The sequence below is a fragment of the Capra hircus genome, chromosome 25 (assembly GCF_001704415.2).
Source record: "Capra hircus breed San Clemente chromosome 25, ASM170441v1, whole genome shotgun sequence".
In the NCBI taxonomy this organism is placed as follows: domain Eukaryota; kingdom Metazoa; phylum Chordata; class Mammalia; order Artiodactyla; family Bovidae; genus Capra; species Capra hircus.
Window position 1 is genome coordinate 3,615,915 of NC_030832.1, and position 19,499 is coordinate 3,635,413.

Consider the following 19,499-nt stretch of genomic DNA (forward strand, 5'->3'; position numbering starts at 1 on the left):
AGGGCATGTGGCTCCCGCCATTGAGGGAGGAGGGAAGAGCCCCTCACGCCTCGAGCTGGGACCGGGGAGGCCGCTGTCACACATGGTCGTGTTTGTAGTCTGGACGACGTTCCGTTCTTGGCTGAGTTCAGGCATGACCAGGACTGGTCTTGAGCTCATCGCGGGGCACAGCAGCCTTGTCAGTCAGGTCTCCTGGGACGTTACCGTCACAGGAGTGAACCACCTCCCCAGCCAGGGCCAGTTCCCTGTCCAAGCTGCCTCTCTCCTCTTTTGTACCCCCTTGTAGCCGAGGGTGGGAGTCAACCCCAGGATGCTCATCTCAGGACCTAGAGAGAAGCGTGCAGGGCAGGAGGTCATTAGCTGGACTGTGTGTGGTTAGACCTCCCGCTTTCGTACACGTGAGCTGTCCGGTCCTCTCACTGAGCAGGCCCTGCACTTCAGGCTTTGGACAGCAGACATCACCCGCCACAGTGCAAGTGGTTGTCAGATCCTGAAGACAGAGACCTTGATTGCCAAACCCAGACCATGAAAACCACCCCAGAGTCAGGCTGGTCTTTCCCTAGAGACTCCATTGACTTTTGGAGGCCCATCATGAACTGCATACTTGACTGATGGTTTATGTGAAATTTACACTGATGCTACAAAAAGTTTCTGCTCCAACATGAATTCTCTTCAGTTACACAAGGAGAAATTCAGGGCTTGCTTTGGTGTCTGCTAGCGAACTGACATTTACTCAGTTTGTTGGGCTCCCAGAGCAGGAACCTAGGGTTTCCTAACTCCAAGGAGGAGTTCTGATTCTAGAGGCTTCCAAGGAGTGAGCTGCTTCTGTGTCACCCCCCTGCCTGCTTCCCAGAAGGGGTCATCAGCTCTTACAGAACTGAAGGGCTTAAATTAAGTCAGCCTGGGGACTTCCCTGGAGGTCCAGTGGTTAAGAATCTGCCTCCCAAAGCAGAGGACACAGGTTCCATCCCGGGTCAGGGAACCGAGATCCCACATGCCACAAGGGCAACTAAGCCCACCAGCCACAACTACCAAACCTGCGCATCTCAAGTGGAGAGAAGCCCCAAGCGACTTAGCACACACAGCGTATTTATAAAAGATGGCCCATGGGTCTGTTGGAACATTGCTCAGAGACTAACTGAGCAGCTACTCTGCCCACCCTAGGCTCTCGGAAGCTCACCCTCTCACCCACGTTCTCTGGTGTCCTAGCAACTGGAAAGTGCTCTGAGCTCCAACCAGGGCAGAGGCCATTCTCTCCCTGACCACTGTGACTTGCAGGCTCCCCAGGAGCCTGAGGACCTGTCCGTGCCACCCAAGGGCCCACTGAAAGCCACCGCTTGTCCCCATACACACCCAGAAGGCTGGCTGGGGCCAGCCCATGACCCTGGCAAAATGAGCTTCTCGCTCAAGTTCTCGGAGCTGGTCAACATCGCCATCCCGCAGTGCGGGGTGGTGAACTTCAAGGCCCTGCACTTCCTGCTCCATGGCATCCTGGAGCACATCCACATGGCGGAGCTGGAAAAGGACCTCTCAGGGGATGAGGACTTCCTCCAAGCCTCTGTGTCCGTCACATTCCCGTCACGGGAAGGGGACGCCCAACCCACCCTCAGCCCCCTGAAGAGGCTCGGCAACATCTTCGACCACCTGGTGAGCCGCGTGGACAAGCTGGAGAGCCAGCTGGCCGTGCTGAGGGACGTGCCGTCCACTGCCCAGCTGCTGGAGAGCAGCCAGGGCACCAGGCAGCCTGCCCAGGAGCTGTGGAACCTGATCAGGCTCCAGAAGAAGGTGGAGGGCAACGAGGAAGCTGTGGCCAAGGTAAGCCGCCCAGCCTCCAGACACAGCCCTCCACCTTGACTCTCCTGCCCGGCGTTCACCCCACCCGCCCCTCCACCCCCGATGAGAGGCCCTTCCCTTAAATGGGGAGGGATTCGGCTTTGGACTCAGGTGGAACCTGAGTTTGCAACCTGAGTGGCCAGGTTTGCATCCTTCATCAGCATAGAGGGAAGAAGGCCACAGTGTCTGGAGGGGGCGCATACACAGAGACAGAAAGCTGATGAGTGGCTGCCAGGGGCTGGAGGGAGCACGCGTGGGAGGGACTGCCTAGTGGTTACGGGGCTTCCTTTTGGGGGTGATGCCGAGGTTTTAGGACCACAGAGAGCTGGCGATTGCACTGCATTGTGAATGCCCTAAATGCATTCACTGAACCATACACTTTCAAATGGTATGTTATGTGAATATCACCTCAGTAGGAAAAAAAATAATCGAAGACCTATAGGATCTGCAGGTGAAGAAACTGAAAGTGTTAGTTGCTCAGTCATATCTGACTCTTTGTGACCCCCATGGACTGTAGCCCCCAGGTTCCTCTGTCCACAGGATACTCCTCTCTGGGGATTTTCCCAACCCAGGGATCAAACCCTGGTCTCCTGAATCACTGGCGGATTCTTTCCCATCTGAGTCCCCTGGGAAGCATAGGACCTACGGGCGAGGAAACTGACAGCATGAAACGTTCATGGATTGGCTGAGGGTGCAGAGCCTGTGACGGTGGAACAGGTGGTGAGCCGAGGCCTCCTGTTTCAGGACCCACCTGGGACCACTCGCTCGCCTGCCCCCCACCCCACACACAGTTATCCATCCAGAGCTGCAGCCTTGGGGAAGAGTTGGATCTTGGGGAATAAATACTCTGGCTCCTCTCTCCTCCCTTCCTCCCATGGCCACACAGTAGGGCCAGAAGTCAGAGCACCCCGGGGTGTGGAGTGCACAGCCTGCCGGCAGCTCCTGGGGGCGCTGAATAGGGGCGGAGGATGGGTGTGTGGGGGCGCCAGAGGACATCCATTGCACGGAGGGACCATTTCACGACGTCTTAGATTAACTCTCGTGTTTAAATTTATTTTTATTTTAAAAATATTTTTATTTGTTTGGCTGCTCGGGTCTTAGTTGCAGCATGTAGGATCTAGTCCCCTGACCCAGAGATGGAACCTGGACCCCCTGCATAGGGAGCACAGAGTCTTAGCCACTGGACGACCAGTTAACTCCCCAACACTCTTCTTTTTTAAATTGAGGTGTAAGTCACATAGCATAAAGTGAACAACCACGTGGCATTTTGGCTCATTGATAATGTAATGCAAGCACCACCCCTGTCCCCTTCTAAACCGTTTCTGTGGCTCCAAAAGGAACCCTGTGTCCTTGTCAATCCCCACCCCACTCCCTGACAAGACCCACCTGCTCTCTGGCCCTAATGTTTTACCAGATCTGGGCATTTCACATAAATGGAATCATGCAGTATGTGGCCTTTTGTGTCTGGCTTCTCTCTCTGAGCACCAGATTTCCCAGGTTCACCCACACTGTAGCCTGGGTCTGTGCTTCACCCCCTTTTATGGCTGAATAGTATTCTGTTGTAGGGACAGACAACATCGGGTTTAACCACTCAGCTGTTGGCAGGCATTTGGGTTGAGACTCTTTAAACAAAAGAGTGTGTATTATTTGAAGGATGCAGGGGTTTCTCAGCAGTAGCAAAAAAGGAAGAAAGTAGGTGGGCAGGCCTGATAGGGTGAAAGCCTTCACTTCAATCTGCATCTTGAATATGGCTTTAACCCGTCTCAGCTTCCAGACGCCAGTCTCCAGGTTTTCTGATTATAATTTTTGGGTAAGAGAATGAGACAGCACACCTGGGGTCAGGCGTCCACTCCTGGCTGGACAGGCAGGGTGGTGCCTAAGAATTAGAGCCCCCTGGGGCCTGTTCCCGCTGCCTCGACTAGCAGGCACCCCAGACGGTATCCACACACAGGGGCCACCAGGCTTTATGTCTAAGCTGAGAAAGGTGGGAGCCCCGGTGCCAGGGTTTTGTAGAGATGTCAGACAAGCCTAACTCCCTTCCTAGAACCCAGAGTCGCTGGGCCACGAGAAGGACAGGCCAGAGTCCACCAGTCTAACTTTGCTGGGTCTCATGCCCCTTCTCCTCATTTCCCTTTCACCTTAGCTCCCCGGCTGGCCCCATCCCTGGGGGAGTGATCTTGAGAATAAGAGCTCACTGCGTGCCAGGTGAGCCGGGCGCTACATCTGTTCCTCCATCAATCTTCTTAGCGACTCTTAAGAGGCAGGTGCTGTCATTATCCTGAGCTTACACATGAGGAAATGGAGGCGCAGAGAGGTCAGGGTTAGAAAACAGGGAGCCAGACTCAGCCTGTGCCGAGTGGGCAAGCGGAAGGCACAGGAATGTGGACGCTGAGATGCCTCGCCACTTATCACCCGGAAGGGTGAGGGGCGGCCGTGGCTTCCTCCTCCCAAGACTGTTACAACAGTTAAGCAAGATAAAGCGTGGGAACTGCTCAGCACAGAGCTGGATGTCTGTTCTGGCCAAGGTGGCCTGATGAGATGAGGGGCAAAGCGGCACAGTGTGAACCGTAAATCCCTGTGCTCAGTGAGAGCCTCTGGGCACAGAGGACCGCACCGTGCATGACTCTGTTCACAGGCAATCTGCCCAGAATAGACCAGTCCGTAGTGACAGAAAGTGGCGGTTGCCAGGGGCTGGGGGTTGAGTCCTGGTGGGAACGGGCTTTCTTTTGGAGGTGACGAAAATGTTCTGAAACACTAAACAGTGGTGATGGTCGTACACACTTGTGAATGTGCCGGATGCCCCCAAATTGTGCACTTTAGTAATGCTTTGTGTGTTTTACCATATGCACGAAAAGCAGGGATTGGCAGAAGCAGTTAAAAGAAAGGAAAAAAAACACATAATCTAAGCCATATGCTGTCTCCAAGAGACACACTTTGCTTCAAAGACAAACAGGTTGGATAGAAAAAGATATTGCACACAGGTAACAGCCAGAAGAGAGCCAAAGTGACTGTACTAACCGCAGACAGATAGACCTTAAGACAAGAATTGTTGCTAGACACACAGCAGGCTGCAGGGGTGGCCGAGGGCAGGTTACGCAGGCCTCGGAGCTGGGTGGTGTCTGAGGTGTCAGCCCCTCCAGAGCAGCCTGCCTTGATGGATGAAGGCTTTTAGAAATCACGATTACCCAGAATGTCCCAGCCAGCTCACGCAGCGGACTGGTAGACAGGTTCGGAACTGGTCACGCCGCCCTCAGAGGACTGCTTGTGCACCTAGGAATATCCCCGCCACCGTTACAGAATGTCACCAAGTCCCAGCCTGGCTGAGGATGCTGGGGTTACCACAGTGACCCATTGTTAGGGTTGCCATGGTAGCTGGTTCTAGGGCGGTACAGGCTGCTTAGCTAAGAGTCTGCAACATACCCCCACCATCCCCCCAACCTCCGCCTGCATCAGTCAGTCTGGCAGACCAAATGCCACCCCTTATGGGGAAAGACAAGCCTGCCAGCCCCGGCATCCATCCCAGACAGGGTGAATGGCGCCCTGGAGACTAAGGCAGGCACCCAGGGGACGTCTGGAGAGATGGCTTGGGAGGACCTACAGGCATGGCATGAGGGTTGGTGCTCCTGGTCAGCACACTGCCAGGTTTGGAGACTCGGGGGCGGGACAGCAGGGCCTCACTAAGCAGGCTTGGATTGCAGTTTCTGACCTTCGGCATGGTTAACATCTGGGGCCAGAGGCTTCTCTGTGGTGGAGAGTGTCCCGTGCACTGAGGACACTAAGCAGCATCCTTGGCCTCCAGGATGCTCTAAGGGCACCCCTTAGTCATGACGACCAGAAATGTCTCCAGACTTGGCCAAATGCCCGTTGGGGCCCAGACTGCCCTGTTGAGAACTGCTGAGTTAGAAAGCATGGGCTCCTGGCCCACTGTGTGTCATCTCCATAACTTCCATGGGGGTGCCGACCCAGACTTTGGGCACCAGGGAGTCTTCCGGAATCACAGGTTCCCAGGCAGCCCTGACCAGGAGCTTTAGAAAGTTGTTCAGAAGACCCTGCCTGTCTCCTTGAGGCCTCGGTTATCTCATCTGTGATGATAACCCCTGCTGGCCGGCCACCAGCCTCACGGGGGAAAATGAGGGGCCGCTGTTTGTTATTTATTATTAAGATTGTTTGGGCTCCCCCTGTTGCCATAAATACACTCGTAGGTCCCACTGTGCATGCTAAGGTGCTTCAGTCATTTCCAACTCTTTGTGACACTAAGAACTGTAGCCCGCCAGGCTCCTCTGTCCCTGGGAGTCTCTAGGCAAGGATACTGGAGTGGGTTGCCATGCCCTCCTCTAGGGGATCTTCCCAATGCAAGGATCGAACCTGCGCCTCCCGAGTCTCCTGCCTTGCAGGCGGATTCTTCACTGCTGAGCCTTTGAGACCAGCACCTCTTGAGAAGAGTCTTCCTCCTCTCTGGTGCAGCCCTTGCCCTCAGGGCAGCCAGGCCATCTTTTCTGGGTTTGCCCTGCACTTCCCCATGGGAGGGAGGTTGATACCTGCTCAGGTAACTTGGTCCTTCTGGTTACACCTGGAGAGACAAGGGGAGGGGGAGGAGTCCTGCATAGATGGGGCACCTGGTCCTTGTAGATTTCTCTGAAAAGCGTGTTTTCACCTACAGAAGATAAGGCCTTGGAAAACCAGTCTCTTCACACCATTATCACTCCCAGCAAAATTAACAATAACTCATAAATACTATTCAATAGACAGTGTTGACAGTTTCCCCCAGGTAAAACAAAAATGCTATTTTTTAAAGCTTTATTGAGATATGTTCCACGTAACAGAGAGTTCATCCATTTAAAGTGTATAGCAGTGTTATGTACTAATTGTACTCACTTTATGTAAGTTTTGGTTTTTTTTAACGTGGGCCATTTTTAAAGTCCTTACTGAAGTTGTTACCAAATTGCTTCAGTTTTATGTTTTGATTTTTTTGGCTGCGAGGCAGGTGGGATCTTAGCTCCCAGGACGGGGATCAAACCTGCACCCACTGCATTGGAAGGCGAGGTCTTAAGCATGGGACTACCAGGGAAGTCCCTATACCTCAGTTTAAAATGAAGTATACAATGCAATGGGCTTCCCATGTGGTGCTTGTAAAGAACCTGCTTGTCAATGCAGGAGACATGAGACCTGGATTCAATCCCTGGGTTGGGAAGATCCCCTGGAGGAGGGCATGGCAACCCACTCCAGTATTCTTGACTGGAGAACCCCGTGGACAGGGGAGCCCGGTGGGCTGTAGTCCATGGGGTCACAAAGAGTCGGACATGACTGAAACGACTTAGCACACACACACATAGAATGCAGCAATTTTAGTATACTCACACGTGTGCAGCTTTCACAGTTTTAGGACATTTTCAACAACCCAAAAAGAACCCCCTTAAACCATCAGCTTTCACTCTCCACTCCTGTGCCTCCTTGAGCCCCATTCCTCACTTACCATAATATCTTTAGGTTTATCTGTAGCATGTATCAGTAAATTTTTTTTTGGTAGATAATTGTATTTATCAATTGTATGGGCTGCAGTCCATGAGGTTGTAAAGAGTCAGACACGATGGAGCGACTATCACTAACGATGCTGAGCACCTTTTCGTGTGCTTATTGGTCATTTGTGTATCATCTTTGGAGAAATGTCTGTTCAGGTCTTTGCCGATTTTTAATTGGATTATTTGTCTTATATGTTTATGGATTCAGTTTGCTAGCATTTTGTTGAGGAGTTTTGTATCCATATTGTAGTTTTCCTGTGGTGTCTTTGATTTTTATCAATGCAATACTGGCCTCATAGAATGAGTTTGGAATTCTGTTTTTTGGAAAAGTTTGTTGTGTTTTTTTTTCCTACCAGATCTATTATTTATTTATTCATTTTTAGCTGCACTACATCTTCATTGCTGTGTACAGACTTTCTTTAGTTGCAGTGAGTGGGGGCTACTCTTCGTTGTGGTGTGTGGGCTGCTCGTTGCAGGGGCTTCTCTCATTGCTGAGCACGGGCTCTCAGCAAGTGGTCCTCAGTAGCTGTGGTGCGTGGGCTTTGTTGCTCTGTGGCATGTGGGGTTTTCCTGGACCAGGGATCAAACCTGCGTGCCCTCCATTGGCAGGTGGATTCTTAACCACCGGACCACCGGGGAAGTCCCTGGAGAAGGTTGTTAACACCTTACTGATCTGGGGACTTTTGCAGAAACTAACACCAGTAGCGTTAATATGTCTAGTCAATAATGTGTTAAGAGTTGGTATTAATTCTCCTTTAAAGGTTTGATAAAAGTCATTGGTAAAGCAGCCAGGGCTTGGCCTTTCTTCATGTGTTGTTTTTGTTTTGATAATTCAATCATTTTACTTGTTTCAGGTCTATTCAGATTACCTATTTTTTTTTCTTGAGTCAGCTTTGGAAGTTTATGTCTTTCTAGGAATTTGTCCATCTTATCCAACTTATCTAATTTGCTGGCATACAACTGTTCATAGTATTCCTTCATAATTTTTTTTTATTTCTGTAGGGTCAATAGCAATGTTCCCTATTTCATTTCTCATTCTAGTAATTTGAATCTTCTCTTCTTCTCTTGGTCAGTCTAGCAAAAGGTTTACTGTTGATCTTTTCAAAGAACCAGCTTTTAGTTTCATTGATTTCCTGTGTTATTCTTCATTTTCTCTTTCATTAGTTTCCACTCCAATCTTTATCATTTCATTTTTCCTATCCCCTTTAGGTTTCTTTTGATCTGCTTTCCCCAGTGTCTTAAGGTTGATGGCTAGACTGTTGATTTGAGATCTTTCTTCTTTGTTAATATAGTCACTTCCAGCTAAAATTTCTCTTTAAACACTGTTTTAACTACATCCCATAAGTTTTGGTGTGTTTGTGTTTTCATTTTATCTGTTTTTAGAAAGCTTATTTATCTGTCTGTTTGGCTGTGCGGGGTCTTAGTTGCTGCACACAGGATCTTCAGTTGTAGCGAGCAGACTCACAGTTGCAGCATATGGGCTCTGGGACCAAACTCAGGCCTCCTGCGTTGGGAGCAGGGAGTCTTAACAACTGCATCTCTAGGGAAGTCCTAGTAGTTTCCTTTTAATTCATCTCAAAGTGTTTCTAATTTCCTTTGCAGTTTCTTCTTTGACCCATTGTTTAGTCGGGACAGAGCTGTTTAATTTCCAAATATTTGTGAACTTTCAAATTCCAAATCAAATGCTACTGATTTCTAATTTAATTCCATTGTTATATATTTTTGTTATACAAAAATCATGCATTTTGTATGACTTCAGTCCTTTTTAAATTTATTGAGTTTTGTTTTATGGCCTTAGTATAGGCTATCCTGTAGAATGTCCTGTGCGTATTGTGCCGCTGTTGAGTGGAGTGTCTTGTAGATGTCTGTAACATCCAGCTGGTCTATAGTGATGTTGAAATCTCCTGTTTCCTTGATGATCTTCTGTCTAGTTGTTATATCCATTATTGAAAATGGGATATTGAAGTCTTCAACTATTTCTCCTTTCCGTTCTCTCAGATTTTGCCGCATATATTTTTAGGGCTTCACTACTAGGTGTATATATGTTTATAATTATTATATCTTAGGACTTCACTGATGTCCAGTGGCTGAGACTCTGCACTCCCAATGCAGAGGGCCCAGGTTCAATCTCTGGTCAGGGAACTAGATCCCACATGGCACAACTAAGGATCCTGCACGCCACAACTAAAAGATCCCTAGTTGGAGAACTAAGATCCCATATGCTGCACAGCGCAGCCTAAAATTAATAAATAGATAATAAAATGTGTCTCTTTTAGATAGTATGAGGTTGGATCATATTTTCTTATCTATTCTGCCAATCTGTGCATTTTAATGTTTACGTTTACATTTAATGTAATTCAGTTTCAACCATTTACGTTTAATGTAATTACCCGTGGACAGAGGAGCCCGGGAGGTTATAGTCCATGGGGTCGCAAGAATCAGACATGACTTAGCAACTAAACCACCACCATTACCACCACAGATAAGAAGGACTTCTGCCATTTCACCATTTGTTATTTTTGTTATCTGAATGCCTAACTATGCACTATACCCTCTACATACATTATCACATTTTTTCATACCCATTTAATGATTGAGGACTTCAAAATCTAGGAAAATGCAGGAACAGCTCCAGTCATCGGAGGAACTGAGCAATAAGATCAGTATCGCATCCGTTAGCTCTTGCTTTGAAGTCTTCTCCCTCCTCCTCTGGCTTTTCCCCTTACTCTCCCAGGGTGAATGTACGCATGCAGCCATAAGGACCCTTTGAAAATGTAAATCCAGTAGCTGCCTAGTTGATCCTCCAGTGGTTCTCACTAAAGGGAATGAGATGCTTCCTGATGAATGACTCCTGCTTACTGAACACATTCACACCCAGGGTTGCCCCCTTCCCACTTAGGCCCCTTAGAGCTCAGAGCACGCTTGACTTCACTGTCATTTTATGGCCTCTGAATATGTTCCAGCCTAGGCCTTGGAAGAGCCAAGAAGACTTCTAGAACCATGACCATCACCAGAGAGCTTCCACGCTTTACCTGTCTTTTCCGCTAGCTACACTCAACTTCACATTTTCCTTTCTTCTCCCTCTTCAGTCCATAAGAACCCTGCAGGATTTGCTCACGGACATTTATGCACTCAAGGTCTCCGTTGAAACCCTCGGGAAGGAGGTGGCCATGCTGAAAGACGTGTTTGAGAAGGTAGACCCTCCCCAGCATCCCTCATAATGGTCATGCTGCTTGGACCTCTGGCGGTTGGGATGACCAGATAAATCCAAGAAGCCTATTGTTAGTCAAAGAACATAGCTATGGGGGCAAGAGAAGGGGCCTGACATGGCTCAGCCACTTGGCCCATCCCACTGAACTCTCTGCAGTTTCCACCATGATCCTCACCCTACTGTGAAAAGACATTTTTGAGTGACAGAAACCTAGTCCATTCTGCCTTAGGCGACATAATGTATTGTCTCGTTTACTAAAAATATCAGGAATGCTGTCAGGCATAGCCAGATCAAGGTGCTCATACCACCTCAAGGTTTCTCCTTCAGTGGCACTTTCCTCTGGGTTGGCTTCATTCTCAGGCAGCTACTCCTCAAGTCCTGGCAGCTCCAGACTTAAAGTCCACCAGCTTAGCAGAAAGAGAGTACTTATTCTTTGTCTGGAAAACTTTGTTCACACTAAAAAGTAGAGTAAACCTAGCATAGGCATATATTTTAGCTCCTTCTGTAGCCCTAAGGAGATCAACCCAGATATTACGATGATGTGAAAGGATGTGAAATCCCTGAAATGTAAGGTCACAGCTGGTGAGTCAGATCTGGGCTTAAAAGCCAGACCTCCACACCCTCTAGCTAGTTTTGTGGCTGAGGTTTTACAACTCGCCCCCAAATAACAATATTTACCTTATCATCCCTAATGTACAGGTCAGTGTACATTCTCAGTTGGCAACTCTGAGAATTTCATTTTGGGGCTGGGTAGCTCCCTTCTGTAGCAGCAAGGGGACTGTCAGGAAACTGTATTATGAAACGCTAAATAGGATCCTTGGTCAAATCTGTTTGGCAACAATGCCTTCTCAGCCTGCTTCTTGGAGATTCTTAGTGTACTTTGGTCCACTGAAGGCTCTACAGTATCCTACAGTACAGAAACCCCTTACATGATTTTTAAGCCTAGCATTTCCCAAACTTATTTGCCCAAGGAACCCTTTCCCGTGCCGTGAGAAACGCTTGTTTTGGAAACTGTTCTTCCCCCTCGGTCTCTCGGTCTAAGGCCTTGCATTTGCACTGGGGAAGAACCTGGGCCGGGACCATACCCTGCACACTCTGGCTCACAGGCTTGGCTCATTTGACAGATCAGTCCACAAAGAATAGACGCCTTCTCAGAAGATTTGAGAGGGCAGAACCGGAAGATGAGTGCACTGCAGCGGGACGTGGTGAGGGCCCGGCCCCATCCTCCCACCCCAGATCCATGCCCTCCAGGCCCAGGGGTGTGCAGTGGCAGGGAGGGGGGAAGAGGAGAACAGTCTGGAAAGGCCCCTCTGTTTGCAAGTGTGGAGGAGGAAGCCGCTGAGAGCACCGCACCCTCTGAGTTCACAACCCTTGTTCCCCACCTCCTTCCCCATCCCATCCGCAGGCTTCTCTCCAGAGCAAGGTGACCACCATCCCTAAACCCGAGGACCTGGTGCTCTGGAGCAGTCTCCACGAGGCCATGTTCATCCCGGTAAAGGAAGGACATGGCGGAGGGGGACCGGGCTTGGGGAGGGACGGGTGACAGGGTGGGGGGCAGGGTGATCATGAGCTGGTTTGGAGCAGCCCCACCAGACCAGCCCCACATCCCACAGGGAGCTGCTCCACAACTGCTGGGAAACTCCGACCTGTGGCAGATCTCAGAGCTCGCCTCGGAGACCGCCGTTGCCCAGACAGCCAAGGACCGCGGAGGAGGGGGTCTCAGCCACTTCTCAGAGGCCATCCGGCACCCCAGGTTTCTGGAGACCATCTGGCAGTACCAGGCGCCGGGGCAGCTACTGGAGGAGGAGTCTGCCCAAGCAGCTCTGCTCCTTGGGGCCAAGGGGCCAGACCAGCCCCAAGTGCTAGAGCCTGGGCCTGGGCCTGGGCTTGCATTGGGACCCAGGCCTGTGCCTGGACCTGGGCCTTCATCCGAAGCTGCGCCTAAGTTCAGACCTGAGCCTGCTCCTGGGCCTGGACCTTCATCTGGGCCTGGGCCTGTGTTCGGACCTGGGCCTTCATCCGGATCTGGGCCTGTGTTTGGACCTGGGCCTGCTCCTGGGCCTGGGCCTGCGTTCGGACCTGGGCCTGTGCCTGGACCTGGGCCTGCTCCTGGGCCTGGACCTTCATCTGGACCCGGGCCTGGGTCTGCTCCTGGGCCTGGACCTTCATCTGGGCCTGGGCCTGTGCCTGGACCTGGGCCTTCATCCAGATCTGGGCCTGCATTCGGACCTGGGCCTGCTCCTGGGCCTGGGCCTGTGTTCGGACCTGGGCCTGCCCCTGAATTGGAACCTGCCCCAGGCCTTCAACCCACACCATCAGGATCCTGGACTGTACCACCACAAGGCTGGCCTCCTCCCAGAGGCTTTCCTGGGACTAGCCCTGGGCCTTTCTGGGGCTTCCAGCCTGGCCTAGGCCCAATGGGCTTCCCGCCTGCCAGGTTCCGGGGCTTCAGAGCCCCACCCCCAGCCATGGAGCTGGGCTCAGCTTGGCCTCGTTCACAGCGGTCCATGTACTACCCAGGAGACATGTCTAAGCTCTCAGCTGTCTCAGAAAAGGAGGAAGACTACTCCTCCGTGGAAAGGGGAGGCCCTCTGGACAGAGCCCCGAGGGCTGAGGTCCCGCCAGGAGGCCTCCCTAAGGGATTCTGGTCTGTCGTTCAGCAGATGAAACCCAGCGCTGCCCTCACGGCCGCGGCCGCTGCCTCCTACACCTCTGATGTGGCCACATCAGCAGCCCGGGCAGCCAAGGCCGCTGCCAAGCTGATCAGGGACGCCCCTGCCACCAAATTGGCCACTGTAGCAACTGCCGCAGCCACAGCTGGGCCCTTGGGGGTGCTTGCAGAATTTCTGGGAGCGGGGCCCTCCCGCGGAGCCTTCCCCGAGGGGGAGGTGGAGGACTTGCTGGAAGTGGAGGATGAGGACTTGCTCTGTCCTGCATACTCTCCTGTCTTTGTCCCTCCCGACACGGCCCTGTCCAAGGCCATGCTGGCTGCCAAACATGCCACGACTCCTGAAGAAAAGAAGAAGGCCGTCAGGTATTCCATGAGCCACTTAGCCCAGATGCCCGTCAGACACGACACCCTGAAAGAAGAGTTGGCCCAGCTGTCATCTAACCTGCAGCAGCGTATGACTTACCTAGGTAGGCCCGGCCTGGCTCCTGGAAGGGTAACAAGGGCTCAGGCCCTCCCTGTGGCCTTTGAGACGCACCTCCTCTCCATTTAGCTACCCCAACAAAATGTTACCATTTGGCTAATACCACCGTTAGCCATTCATTCCTTTGGCTTTAGCATTAATCTCTTACTAGTCTATTCTCTTACAATGAATGTACAGTGAGGTCTTCTATTAAGGGAGAGGGATGGTTACAGTCTAAAGTTGGTGCTTGAAGAGGAAAACCACAAGTCAGAATTACTCTTGGAAATTCCCTTTCAATTGTCCATAAAACAGTACTGCTGTACAATGTTTTGATAAGTTCAGATCACCCAGAGTTTCTAGGCGCACTGAACAGACCCCAGATGATGTGGTCGATTTGGGATTTGGAACAAAGCTGGGCAAACATGTATTTCCTTAAAGGCCAGTCATGTTCTAGGGGATAGTAGCACCAATAGGGGGCTTCCTAGGTGGTGCTGGTAGTAAAGACCCCGCTTGCCAGTACAGGAGGCGCAAGAGATACAGGCTCCATCCCTGGGTCAGGAAGATCCTTTGGAATAGGAAATGGCAACCCACTCCAGGATCCTTACCTGGAGAATCCCCATGGACAAAAGAGCCTGGTGGGCTACAGTCTATGGCGCTGCAGAGTTGGGCACAAATGAGCACACAGGACCAATAGATTTATGCTCGCAGTTCATGCACACTATGAGCATATGTTCACTGTGGGAAATGGAGGGTGGGGAGTGGCCTGCCCTAGAAGTTCTGAACCTTATGCTTGCCCCAGCATCCCTGGGGGTCTTGGTAAGTCACAGACTGCTGGGGCCAGCCCCAGATCTGGCTTGTTGATCTAGGTAGGACCCCTGGGTAGGACTTTCTTTTTATAACCCATTCCAGGGGATGCTGCTTATGCTGCTGGTGACCCAGGGAACCCACTTTCAGATCCACTGTCCTCGCCTGTTTGAATCCTTATCTTGCTTTTGTGCTCTCTGCCAAGTGTAATCGTTGGATTAGCCCAAGTCGAATCCATATCTGGCACCACCCTTGATGGGCAGGTGCGGTCCCACAGATCTTGAAAAAGTAGAACTTCAAGCAGCCAAAAAGATCCACGTCAATTTCTGAATCCCAGGGCACAGCTCAGGTTATGACAGTCATGAATTTGAATATAAAACATAAAGTCATAGTAGCCCAAACTCTACTTCTGACCAGCTGCCACTTTTGCTAAGAAAACTAAAGATAGCTTGTAAATGTGTCTTGGCTGCAGTTTCTCATACCCTCCTAGCTGTGCCCCGGACATCACTTTATGGCCTCTCCTCTGAAGCTGGATATAGGGTACTTTTTGTCACCGTACTCCTTTTTTGTTAAACCTGTCTTTGCATCTTGTTGTGGGATAATACATTTCATGAACTCCCAGAAGTAGACACTCCATAGTTTTACTCAGGACCATTTCTGGAAGGGCAGTAAATTCCAGAGAGATTTCCCTGCTGCTGCTGCTGCTGCTGCTGCTGCTAAGTCGCTTCAGTCGTGTCCGACTCTGTGCGACCCCATAGACGGCAGCCCACCAGGCTCCCTCGTCCCTGGGATTCTCCAGGCAAGAACACTGGAGTGGGTTGCCATTTCCTTCTCCAATGCATGAAAGTGAAAAGGGAAAGTGAAGTCACTCAGTCGTGTCCACTCTTCGAAACCCCATGGACTGCAGCCTACCAGGCTCTTCCATCCATGGGATTTTCCGGGCAAGAGTACTGGAGTGGGCTGCCATCGCCTTCTCTGAGAGATTTCCCTAGGCCTGAGCTATCTAGTAGGATACCATAAGACTGTCAAATATCTGAAATTGGGCAAGTTCAAGTTCTCATGTGGTCCAAATACAAAGTGCACACCAGGCACTTCCCAGTGGTCCAGTGGTTAGGACTTGGCCTTCCAATGCAGGGGGCATGGGTTTGATCCCTGGTCAGGAAGCTAAGATCCCACATACCTCGTGGCCAAAAAAACAAAAACATACTACAGAAGCCACACTGTATGAAATTCAGTGAAAACTTTAAAAATGGTCCACATTAAAAAAAAATCTAAAAGTGCACATTGGATATTGAGGGCTTACTACAAATACAAGAATGTGAAATTATTGTTAATCATTTTATTGATCACATGTTAAATTGATACTTTTTTTTTTTGGCCCTGCAGCTCCTGAGACCTTCATTCCCCATCCAGGGATTGAACCCAGGGGTTGAACCCATGCCCTCAGCAATGAATGCATGGAATCCTAGCCACTGGACCGCCAGGGAATTCCCAAAATGATACCATTTTGGATTCAGTTTAGTTCAGTTCAGTTGCTCAGTCGCGTCTGACTCTGCAGCCCCATGGACTGCAGCACACTAGACTTCCCTGTCCATCATAAACTCCTGGAGCTTACTCAAACTCATGTCCATTGAGTTGGTGATGCCATCCAACCATCTTATCCTCTGTTGTCCCCTTCTCCTCTGGCCTTCAATCTTTCCCAGCATCAAGGTCTTTTCAAATGAGTCAGTTCTTCGCATCAGGTGGCAAAAGTATTGGAGCTTCAGCTTCAGCATCAATCCTTCCAATGAATATTCAGGACTGATTTCCTTTAGGATGGACTGGTTGGATTTCCTTGCAGTCCAAGGGACTCTCAAGAGTCTTCTCCAACACCACAGTTCAAAAGCATCAATTCTTCAGTGCTCAGCTTTCTTTATAGTCTAACTCTCACATCCATACATGACTACTGGAAAAACCAAAGCTTTGACTAGACGGACCTTTGTTGGCTTTTTAATATGCTGTCTAGGTTGGTCATAACTTTTCTTCCAAGGAGCAAATGTTTTTTTATTTTCATGGCTGCAATCACCATCTGCAGTGATTTCAGAGCCCCCCAAAATAAGGTTTGTTACTGTTTCCACTGTTTCCCCATCTATTTGCTATGAAGTGATGGGACCAGATGCCATGATCTTCGTTTTCTGAATGTTGAGCTTTAAGCCAACTTTTTCACTCTCCTCTTTCACTTTCATCAAGAGGCTCTTTAGTTCCTCTTCACCCTTTGCCATAAGTGTGGTGTCATCTGCATATCTGAGGTTATTGATATTTCTCTTGGCAATCTTGATTCCAGCTTGTGCTTCTTCCAGCCCAGCATTTCTCATGATGTACTCTGCATATAAGTTAGATAAGCAGGGTGACAATATACAGCCTTGATGTACTCCTTTCCCAATTTGGAACCAGTTTGTTGTTCCATGTCCAGTTCTAACTGTTGCTCCTTGACCTGAATACAGATTTCTCAGGAGGCAGGTCAGGTGGTCTGGTATTCCCATCTTTTTAAGAATTTTCTGGTTTGTTGTGATCCACACAGTCAAAGGCTTTGGCATAGTCAATAAAGCAGAAGTAGATGTTTTTCTGGAACTCTCTCGATTTTTCAGTGATCCAACAGATGTTGGCAGTTGGATCTCTGGTTCCCCTGCCTTTTTAAAATCCAGCTTGAACATTTGGAATCACGGTTCATGTACTGTTGAAGCCTGGCTTGGAGAATTTTGAGCATTACTTTGCTAGCATGTGAGATGAGCGCAATTGTGTGGTAGTTTGAGCATTCTTTGGCATTGCCTTTCTTTGGGATTGGAATGAAAACGGACCTTTTCCAGTCCTGTGGCCACTGCTGAGTTTTCCAAATTTGCTGGCATATTGAGTGCAGCACTTTCACAGCATCATCTTTCGGGATATGAAATAGCTCAACTGGAATTCCATCACCTCCACTAGCTTTGTTTGTAGTGATGTTCCTAAGGCCCACTTGACTTCGTATTTCAGGATGTCTGGCTCTAGATGAGTGATCACACCATCTTGATTATCTGGGTCATGAAGATCTTTTTTGTATAGTTCTTCTGTGTATTCTTGCCACCTCTTCTCAATATCTTCTGCTTCTGTTATTAGGTCCATACCATTTCTGTCCTTTATTGTGTCCATCTTTGCATGAAATGTTCCCTTAGTATCTCTAATTTTCTTGAAGAGATCTCTAGTCTTTCCCATTCTATTGTTTTCTTCTATTTCTTTGCATTGATCACCGAGGAAGGCTTTCTTATCTCTCCTTGCTATTCTTTGGAACTCTGCATTCAAATGGGTATTTCTTTCCTTTTCTCCTTTGCCTTTCGCTTCTCTTCTTTTCTCAGCTATTTTTAAGGTCTCCTTAGACAACCATTTTGCATTTTTGCATTTGTTTTTCTTGGAGATGGTCTTGATCACTGCCTCCTGTACAATTCTGGATGAGAATGGTTTAAAAATATTTTTAAAATTAATTTCACCTGCTAATTTTTAGATTTTTCTTTTAAAAGATGTTACTAGAAAATTTTAGATGACCTCAAAGGCCCCCAAGCTCACAGCTTCCTTCTGTTGGAAGACATCATCTTAGATACTTTGTAACAGAAGCAGATAGAGCTCTAGAACCATCTTTCCCCATCCCTGTCCCCAACAGCCACCCACTCCTTTGCTTTCAGCTAACATGGGAGCTTCTTCCAAGCTTGGGTCAACATTGGACATCTTGCAGGAAAAGATTGGCAACCTCCAGAAATCCAGGATAAAGGTCAGTGTCCTGGCCAGAAAAGGCATTGAGAAGATGATGGTTTGAGGTGACGGCAGAGTCCATGGCCGGAGCCAGGGCAGGTCCTGCTCTTCCAGACGAAGAAGCACCATCTGTCCTGGAGCCGAAAGGAAGCCGATCTGCTCTGTCTGGGGCGGGGCTCCCAAGGTTGGGCGGCTGTACGGTTCCCCCGACAAGGGTTTAGGAGGCTGTGGGCTGGAAGGTACCCCGGGCTAGTACCCTCTTCAGGTCCCTTCCTGGCCATGGCGACCTCAAGAGAAGAGGCCTCAGATGTCTGTGTCCCCTTCTGTGTAGGAGGAAGAACTTGAGAGAGTTTGGGGCCACCAGATCGAGATGATAAAGGACCACCACATCGTGCTGGACAGGGCAGTGAACAGGCTCCAGATTCGCCTGGATGAGTTAAAGGTCCGGAGGTCTGGGAGGCCCAGAGTGGGGAGGATTCCTCATCGGGATATTGAGACTCTTCCCAGAGGTTTCACAGATACCCTGAAGGCAGGGGAACCAGGGACACTCTCCTGGCATTTCACTGTGTGTGAAGTAGACAGCCACAAAAAGCAAACCAACCCCGCCACCTCACCCCCATACATACACCAGAGCACATGAACACGGTCTGTCTCGTTCACCACTGGGGGTCACCCACCTGGCGCCACGTGACGGCTCAAAATGTGCTGAACGAATCAATGAATGAAAGGTCTCTAACCTTTCCCCTAAACTGGCTTATTATCTGAGCTCTCACGCCACAGGGACTGGATGGAACAGCGGCGTCTGACATGAGAAATGTGAGGACCCTGAAAAGCACCTCCCAGGGGGTCACTCAGCCAGACACCTCCTCCCGTGGGCTGGCTGGGCTGACCATTCCGGTCTGAGCCTTGTCCTGGAGGCATCCCAGATCTTCAGAGAAAAGATCACCGTCCTTCCCAGTGGGGAGGAGGTGACCTTTTCCCATGGTGGTGTAATGAGGCAAACAGAGCCACCTGAGGTGGTTCCTGTGGGGGCTTTCGATTCCAAGTCAGGGGCTGTTGGTGGGACGCCCTAGGATGTGATGAGCAAGAGGGGAGGGCAGAGCTCCCCTCCGAAGGTCATCACACGGAGTGACCAGGCCAGCCTGCACAGGGCAAGTTGGACGGGAGGAAAGCTTATCAAAGGAGAGCTGATGCCCAGCTTGAGCGGGGAGGAAGGGAGCGCCCGGGCCATGTGTGGGCACA

General features: G+C 50.0%; 1 protein-coding gene across 1 annotated transcript in view; it reads left to right on the plus strand.

The window, feature by feature from the left end:
• C25H16orf96 (chromosome 25 C16orf96 homolog) overlaps positions 1,393–19,499 on the plus strand; it is a 36,060-nt gene continuing 17,953 nt past the window's right edge. The window contains exons 1-7 of the mRNA XM_018040391.1: positions 1,393–1,815; positions 10,442–10,546; positions 11,688–11,768; positions 11,969–12,055; positions 12,177–13,701; positions 18,191–18,276; positions 18,589–18,699. Coding sequence (XP_017895880.1) covers positions 1,393–1,815; positions 10,442–10,546; positions 11,688–11,768; positions 11,969–12,055; positions 12,177–13,701; positions 18,191–18,276; positions 18,589–18,699 — 2,418 coding nt within the window. The remainder of the gene's footprint in view (positions 1,816–10,441; positions 10,547–11,687; positions 11,769–11,968; positions 12,056–12,176; positions 13,702–18,190; positions 18,277–18,588; positions 18,700–19,499) is intronic.